At 38.7% G+C, this 9,577-nt stretch overlaps 1 protein-coding gene across 1 annotated transcript; it reads right to left on the reverse strand.

The window, feature by feature from the left end:
* Positions 1 to 542: 542 nt before the first annotated feature.
* Positions 543 to 3,836, reverse strand: sfrp2l (secreted frizzled-related protein 2 like). Its single transcript, XM_084420131.1, has 3 exons — positions 3,248 to 3,836; positions 2,179 to 2,259; positions 543 to 905 (listed from the first exon to the last, which is right to left on the reverse strand). The coding sequence occupies exons 1-3, from the start codon at positions 3,774 to 3,776 to the stop codon at positions 601 to 603; spliced, it is 915 nt and encodes a 304-aa protein (XP_084276257.1). The 5' UTR covers positions 3,777 to 3,836; the 3' UTR covers positions 543 to 600.
* Positions 3,837 to 9,577: the final 5,741 nt, after the last annotated feature.

Genomic DNA, 9,577 nt, shown 5'->3' on the forward strand with positions numbered 1-9,577 from the left:
TTTTTATCAAGCTTGTATATTTAAGTTCAGTAATTTCACTTAAATGACAATAAATAGGTAATTTTGATTGCCATTTAAGTGAAATATACGAGCTTGATAAAAATGATCATTCTAGAAGAAAATTTCAGATGGCACTTAGAGGCTTTTGCATCTGAACTCTTCATATATATATATATATATATATATATATATATATATACACACACAATAGGCTATGTGTGTGTGTGTGTGTGTGTGTGTATATATATATGGAAGGATCAAAAAAGTTCATCAAAGTTGTCCAAAGACAAGAACGTACTTTGATGAAAAGGTGAAAGGTTTTGATCCACTTCAAATTTTGACTACTATATATATATATATACACACACAAACTTTTATGTTAGATGCGATTCATCGATTTGACAGCACTAATAAAAAGAAATATAGGAAAAAAGTAAAAGTATAAAAATCAGTAAAAATGATCAATTGAATTTACAGTGATTTACATTTCCGCTAATAAAAACTGCTCATTTTGAAGATGCAGTTTCATGCCGTTCATCACTCCAGAACTGTTCTTTTAATCTTATCCGCTCATTAATGTCTGTTCCAGGGGTCGTGACCTCAGCAGGCCCGTCTCAGCATCATCCTGATGAACTTCTTCAGCTCTTTCTCTTCACGGGACCATTTGAGGAGTCGTGTGAGGAGCATGCGTCCACTGGTCATGTGGGCCAGGGCGATGTATGAGCCGGTGAGCGGCCCGTCCAGCGCGGGACAGGAGCAGTCGCGACCCCCCGGCAGCCAGAGGGCGCTCTGGTCCCCCGCCGCCACCTGATGATCCTGCCAGCGCAGAACACGACTGCGACCCTGAGGAACCACACGCACATCAGACCCGTCCCGAGACCAGGAGCCGATTCGCAGGCGGAACGCTGGAGAGAAGAGGGAGAACAACAGGAATTACAGTTTGGGTGTGGAATAAGGTCCTAGCCAGTGTTGTGTGGAACTCATTACAAGTAACTTGAGTTACATAATCAGATTACTTTTTCAAGTAACTAGTAAAGTAACGCATTACTATTAAAATCTACAACAAAATATCTGAGTTTTTCCCCCCAACACTGATCCTAGCTAACTTCTGGAACAAGAGCGGTGTCCGAAACCGCTCACTCCTTCACTAATCCCTTCACTGCAAAAACGGATTTTATTACTAAGTATTTTTGTCTTGTTTCCAGTCCAAATATCAAAAAATCAAGAAGCATCAACAGGATGAATAAAATGCCATTAGATATTATGTCTTGTTTTCCGGTGTACGAAAAATAATCTTACATTATTTTTCTTATCCCATTGGCAGATAATTTTGCTTTTTTTACATATATGTTTTTGTCGAACATATATGGTTTATCGTGTTTAATATGTGTATAATCAGTTAGAAATTGTTAGAAACTCTCACGTTCATGGATGATGTGGTCGTTGAGCGCCTTCAGGCAACCGTTATGATTACATTAACAGTGAATACGTCACCTATTTACGAACATTTTTAAATCATCCACTCAATTATCATCTCTTCCTTACAGTTTAATGAGTTAACAACAATGCCACAAATTATTAAAACACCTGGATGTTAGTAAAACACATTAAATTGAGTTAATACCTAATATACCTATAATTTACATTATTAATATCTTTTCATTTCATTTTAAAATTCATCTATATAATATTGTCTCTAGATTTTAATATGTTTTATTCAAATAATTATGAATAAACAAGGTAGAAAAAACCCTAAAACTAGCATGAAATAAATGTTAATGCAGAGAATAAGAAAGCTGTAAAGTAATCTCTGGTATAGACTCGCTCGCTTCGTCCTCTACGCACTGGATTGTGGGAAATAGTGCTTCAGCAAGTGTACATCGAATGTACACTCGAATACAGAGAGGATTGTGGGTAAAAGTAGTGAACGAATGTAGGGAATGAAGTCGTTCACTCAGAATTCGGACACCACAACAAAATGGCCGACACCCGATATAGAGCACTATATAGTGGATAGGGAGTGGTTTCAGACACAGCTAAGAACAAATGTAGGCGGGGCTTGATTTTGTCTGTGGGGAATTGATTGGATGGTTGTGGTTTGCTATTGGTGGATCTCTCATGTTCAACGTTCTGAGTCGCTCCATCATGATGGGTTATAACTGGTCTACAGTTACTCACCGAACGGACTCTTGCAGAAGTTCTGCTGGATCTCTCGCTCTCCTTCTGAGTCTGGACTGCAGACCTCACAGATCACAGAACCTGGAGGAAAGAGAGAAGAGACACAGATGTATAAAACCTGATCCCAACTTATTCTGATGCCAACAAATAATAAAAAAAATAAAATAAAAAAAGGTTTTGTTTTGGACCAAGATTTTAACTAGAAGCTAAACAAACTTTGATGTTGTCTGAGGGACTTGAACTCGGGTCGCCTTGTGCACAGCTGCGGAAAATGTATTATTATATTCCCACAGTGACATTGCAGCTCACTTTCATCCATTTCGTTCTGACTATGGGTCGCAACATTTCTTACAGATTTCTGCTCATTTTAACTCGGATAAATTAGCATAGTTAGAGTACATTTATGTATTTGAATGTCTTAACGAGAACGTGATTGCGTGTGTGAATCAGGAAATGCTAACAGGGAATGTTCTCAGAACGTTCTGGCAAGGTTCTGAACACACGTTCTTCCAGTAATGTTAGTAGAACGTTTGTTCAAAGTTATCTGGTCTGTAATAATGTTCTCCACAAATACGAAGGAGCAAAACAAGTAACGTTTTATTTTTAAAATAGAGGATATATATAAAAAATAAAACATTCCCATAATGTTTGAAGAATGATACAAATGGAATGTTCCCATAACGACATCAACAGAACGTTCGTTCAGAGAAAAGTTTTATTTTATTTTATAATGTTCTCCAAAAAAACGAAGGAACAAAAAAAGTAATCGTTTATTTCTGAAATATTTTAGTTGGATGTTTTTTTTTTTTTTTAAACGTTTTCATTACATATTGGGGACATTAAAAAAAACGTTCTAAGAACGTAATTTCGTTAGTCAAGTCAAGTCACCTTCATTTATATAGCGCTTTTACCAATATAGATTGTTTCAGAGCAGCTTTACATTGATAATAGGAGATTAAAGGAACAGAGATTGTTTTGGCTTTACAGCAGCTCTAGAATAAAGTTATTGTCCAGCTAAAGTTAGTTTTGATTGTTTAGTTTGTTAGTTTAAACTCGGTGAACCGTTCACCTTTAGGCGCGTCGGTTGTTGTTTCCTCCCGGTTCGCGTCTCGTTCTCCGGGAACGCAGAGCTCCGGTCCATCTGGAAACCGGCTGCAGTTGAACATCTCCGGCCACGGGAACCCGAACGCGCTCATGACGGGCAGACACGCGTCCCGCACCGCCTCGCAGAGACTCCGGCACGGGCGCACCGGGACCGGGACCTCCGGTAAACACACGGGCGCAAAGAGCGAGCAGAGGAAGCGTCGCGTGTCCCGGTGACAGTGTTTGCCGAGCAGAGGCACCCATGAGGCGGACTGCTGCTGAGCTTCCCTCGCGGTGTCGTGGCCCAGCAGGTTCGGGAGCCGCATCTCTCCGTAGCCGATCCCGGAACACAAGCCCATCGTGTTCGGAACCGGTTTACACACCGAGCGCACTGCGCCGGAGTCAGACACCGGGTGTACTGTCAGACCTTCATCATGATCATCTTCATCATCAGTAGCTCTGGACGGACTGGAAACCAGCAGCACGATCATGAACAGAGAATGAAGATTAGACATCGCAGACACGCGCGTTCAAACTCACATCTGTGTGTGTGTGTGTGTGGCGTCTCCACATCCTGTGAATCAAACACATCAGGTTCTTTATTACCGGCTGTAAAACACTTCAGAGGCTCGTGTGAGGTTTTCTGGGAATCTACTTTAGCTTTACTTTGGGCAATTAAAAACTTAAAACAATGTTAGAGAAGTTAGAAAAAAAAGGTAATAACTATATCTAACAATTGTAAGTTTATATCTCACAACTCTGAGAAAAAATCAGAATATAAACTCGCAATTTTATAACTCACAAAGACTATTTAAATATATATAGATTTTAAATTGTGAGATATAAACTCAGAATTGCAAGGGGGGAAAAGTCACAGTTACGCCCAGCACTTTAAAAAAACTGTTTGGGTTATTAAAATCTTGGTCCTGACCTCTTAATTATTTATTTATTTTTTCAAATATTAGAATGTGTCAGAATTAGTGTGGATCTGATTCAAACACAAAAAGTCGACACAAATAAACTTAAAAAAAAAAAAAAAAAAAAAAAAACTAATTTAAAAAGTAGTCTTTCTCTTCCATAAAAAATAAACAATATTGATGACTCATCCTGCACTCAGGGGTTTATGCAAATATATGTCCAATCACGTGTTCTCGAGAACGACATGCCCCGCCCACTGATTCCACCTGCCTCTATAGGGTCGTGTGTATATGGAAGCCAGTTAAAATAAAAACGCAGGCTAACTGTGACTATTCCCTCTTTGTTTATCTCTCTCTCTTTTTTTTATTTTTTTTAAAATAAAAATAGTCTTTGTGAGTTATAAACTTGCAATTGTGCTAAATAGTTACAATTACCTTTTTTATTTTATTTTATTTTATTCCGTGGGCAGAATCAAGTTTCCATGGAAAACTAAAAAGTTATAAGCTTTTAAAAAAGTGTTTCACACAAACATAATATCTTTTTGGGAGATAAACAAGTATGATAATGTATTAAAAATAGTAGGCCACTGTGAAATCGATTAATTGCAATTAATTACATCTTACATAAACGTGTATATATATATATATATATATATATATATATATATATATATATATATATATATATATATATATATATATATACACACACACACACACACACACACACACATATATATATACTAATTAAAAATAATAAAAATCTGAAAAACACAATGACAGAAAAACAGAAGATAGTTTTCCAGTGATAGTGATATCCATTCGCCAGCTTCACTCCTGCTGTTCCTCACAGTGGCCACTAGATGGACACATTCAACACACGATATAAACTATATATGACAGCATTTAAATCAGTCAAATCTAAAATAAAACGATTGAGGTGGAAACCCTGGAGTAGCACATAAACAATGGCTGAATGTGTGTCAAACACACGGTATAGTGTGTGTATTATAACTATAAATAGTGAAAGTGCTTCCGTCTCTCTGAGTGTTAAACAGCTGTCGTACTGTAGGCTATGTTATGCACCGTCATGAGCCTATATATATATATATAAACCCCAGTGAACTGTTTACATGCGCCACATAACATCACACTGACTCAGGCCTGGCATCTGTAAACGTGCTGCAAAAATAGCCAGAACAACAAGTTATTTTTATTCCACTCTTTGTTTTTAGTGTCCATCAGTTGCTCTCACCTTGACATTCGAGGAGCAGATCTATATTTAATCTAGATTTAACACACAAACACAATCCAGCATCTGATGATGAGCTTGTTAAAGCCTGTCAGTCGCAGTCATAAACTCAACCTTTACACAGTCAAATCTCATCAAAAGCTGCAATTAGAAGGGATTTGTGTGTGTAAATGTAGACACAAACACACTAAATGTGTTGTTTTATAGATGAGTGTGACATTGATATTCAAAGATAAATACATTTTCTGGCAGAGTTTATGAAATGGACACCTCAGTTATTATTCTGTTCTCTCCCTCCAGAATCTTCTGTCGACTGAAAACACACACACACACACACACACACACACACACACACACACACACACACACACACACACACACACCTGTGTCCTCTAGTCAAACGCCTCACTGACAGGAGGAAGATCCTCTGCGTTACAGGAGGAATATTCTGGAGCACAGAAAACAAATGACTCGAGCACTCACACATTAATACAGTCTGAAAAATGCTGGGCCCAAATATGGGCTAACCCAACCGTTGGGTTAAAAATGTAATTAAAAAAACGTAACCCAATGGTTGGGTTTGTCCATATTTGACCGCATTTTTAAGATCTTTAATGTTTCTGAAAGAGTCTCTTCTGCTCAGCAAAGCTGCATTTATTTGATCAAAAATACAGTCAAAAATCTGAAATATTACTCCAGTGTAAATCATCTGTTCTCTATGTGGATATACAGTAAAGTGTAATTTATTCCTGTGATCAAAGCTGATGTTCAGCATCATTACTCCAGTCTCCAGTGTCACATGATCCTTCACACATCACTCTAATATGAGGATTTGATGATCAAGAAACATTTATGATTATTATCAGTGTTGAAAACAGTTGTGCTGCTTCAGAGTTTTTATGTTAAACACAACAATTAAAGATTTTGGAATAATTAAGATTTATAAAAAGAAAATAAATGAATACTTTTATTCATCAAGCACGCATTAAATGGATCAAAAATGACAGTAAAGAAATTGATGTTAAAAAAGATTCTATTTCAAATAAACGCTGTTCTTTTGAACTTTCTATTCATCACAGAATCCTGAAAGATCCTCATTAGTTTCCACACTGATATAAAGCAGCAGCACAGCTGTTTTCAACATTGATAACTCAATATTTATACCCTTAATAACCCCTCGTGATGTGCAGTGTTGTTCCAGGAAAGCGATGTCCAGCATGTGTTTTCTGTCGATTATTCTGGCAAATCCTCGTGTAAAAAGCGCCAAGCTTTTAAATAGAGTTCTTCCCTCGCTCTCGAGACATCCGTGTGACTCCGACAGCAGCAGATCTCAGATCAGTGTCAGTTACAGCAGCAGATCTCAGATCAGTGTCAGTTACAGCAGCAGATCTCAGTGTCATTTATAGCAGCAGATCTCAGATCAGTGTAATTTATAGCAGCAGATCTCAGATCAGTGTCAGTTATAGCAGCAGATCTCAGTGTCATTTATAGCAGCAGATCTCAGATCAGTGTCAGTTATAGCAGCAGATCTCAGTGTTATTTATAGCAGCAGATCTCAGATCAGTGTCAGTTATAGCAGCAGATCTCAGTGTTATTTATAGCAGCAGATCTCAGATCAGTGTTATTTATAGCAGCAGATCTCAGTGTCATTTATAGCAGCAGATCTCAGATCAGTGTTATTTATAGCAGCAGATCTCAGTGTCATTTATAGCAGCAGATCTCAGATCAGTGTTATTTATAGCAGCAGATCTCAGTGTCATTTATAGCAGCAGATCTCAGATCAGTGTCAGTTATAGCAGCAGATCTCAGTGTCATTTATAGCAGCAGATCTCAGATCAGTGTCAGTTATAGCAGCAGATCTCAGTGTCATTTATAGCAGCAGATCTCAGATCAGTGTTATTTATAGCAGCAGATCTCAGTGTCATTTATAGCAGCAGATCTCAGATCAGTGTTATTTATAGCAGCAGATCTCAGTGTCATTTATAGCAGCAGATCTCAGATCAGTGTTATTTATAGCAGCAGATCTCAGTGTCATTTATAGCAGCAGATCTCAGATCAGTGTCAGTTATAGCAGCAGATCTCAGTGTTATTTATAGCAGCAGATCTCAGTGTTATTTATAGTCGAACACCTGCGGACACCAGAGACCTGATCGAGATTCAGCGAGATCAAACACAACACACTCCATCAACTGGACAAACACAACACACTCCACCAGATCAAACACACACACACTCCACCAGATCAAACACAACACACTCCACCAACTGGACAAACACAACACACTCCACCAGATCAAACACAACACACTCCACCAGATCAAACACAACACACAGTGTGTCTAAATGAGTCTTTAATAAACTGCCTGATTCTGACCATCAGAAACCTCTGACGTCCCACACCACACACACACACACACACACACACACACACACACACACACACACACACTTCCATGATTATGGAAACGATGGACGATCCAGCGGTGAGTCCTGAATTAGAGTCAGCGGATTGGTTCAGGAATCTGCCAGAAGTAGGGTGACCACCTGCTAATAAGCCCAAGGGGGGACAAGGGGTATGTTTCTGAGGACAATGTGGGACACTGCCTGGCGCGGCGGTGCCCCACTGGCAGACTCACTGATAGTGGTTTACCCATTTCTAGCACATACCACCTTACATGGTATTAATAATGCCCTAATTGCTGATGTATGCTCAGCAATAATATTTTGAACATTCAATGAATTGACAGGACTATTTAATTTTATTTATTTTTCATTACAATTTATTTACTTTAAATAAATTATAATATAAAATTATAGGATTAACAGGAATTGTAGTTGCTCAACACCACCAGGGAACAGTTAAAAAAAAAGTATTTAAAAAAAAAAACGATTGACATCGTATTCCCCTCCATGTCCGATTGAGAAGACGTTTTACAAAGGTCACAAAAAGCCCTCTCGGTATCCCCCTCAACACCTTTCAGCCACAAATATTCATTTCCCCATTCTTTCTTGTACCCACACCTTCTCTTTTAATTGATGATGGCGGTGCCTCTCAGACTCAGTTTTTTCAAATTGGAAAGCGCGCATCTAAAAAGTTCCTTCCTTCCCAGACTGTGTGTCTGGTATGCGCGTGCGTGCGCTGTCATGACAACAACGAAAAAGTTGACAACAACCTAGTCAGCAGTTCAACTGAGGGGTTTGTGTGGCAACAGTAGCGTGCTGAAATGTCAAGTAATGTTCGTTTGTCTGCTTGGGGCTCGAGGATATAAAGCGACCAAACTTTTTTTTGAGCAAGCATAGATTATGCGTGACACGGTCTCAATTTGCGTGACGCGTGAATTGGGCTTCAAAACGCTGTGCGCGCACGCGCTACGCGGGACGGGTGGTCACCCTAGCCAGAAGTGCGGCGTTTATGAGTGATTATGTAACGAGAGACCCGAATTACTGTCACCTTTAATGAAGAGGAATCTATTTGTGGATCCACTCAGTTTCAGGGAAGGTTTGCCACCACTGGATCTCTCCAACTAAAGAACCGCACGACACACACACACACACACGTCCTCTGCTGCATCCCATCTAACTGCTGCATGTCGTACACACGGGGTGCACGTACGTTTTTCCGTCTGTGACCCATTAAATATAACTATAAAAAATAGAATAATTAGTAATAGTATTACTGTTAGTTACTGTTTTAAAAAAAATAAATAAACAAAATAATAAATAATGTGTGATAATAATATTTACATTTTCATTTATTTTTTATACGAATTCCCACAATTTTTTCAAACCTAAAATCAGCAAGCTTTTATTTTGGCGGGTTGCCGGAAGTAAGTTCTTTGGTTCCGGTGTTCGCACCGAGTGAAGCACAGTTTCGCGTTTTGCTCTGAAACCGGCAGATTTATGCATTCAGTTAAAATGGAAATCTAATACAGTATTACAGTGTCGATCTAAAGCAGTGTTTGTTTATTAACAGCTGTCAACCATGACGTTATGCAAATGAGCGATCTGAACTTATTTATTCAGCGCATTTATTGTTTTCGTTGTGCATGTGCACCTGTGCATCACTTATGTGCACCCCTGCATATACATATATATATATATATGTAACCCCTCAGGTCCTCCTCGCCCCGTTCTGCCATCATTAGCC

Source organism: Rutilus rutilus (genome assembly GCF_951802725.1).
Source record: "Rutilus rutilus genome assembly, chromosome: 9".
Taxonomy (NCBI): Eukaryota; Metazoa; Chordata; class Actinopteri; order Cypriniformes; family Leuciscidae; genus Rutilus; species Rutilus rutilus.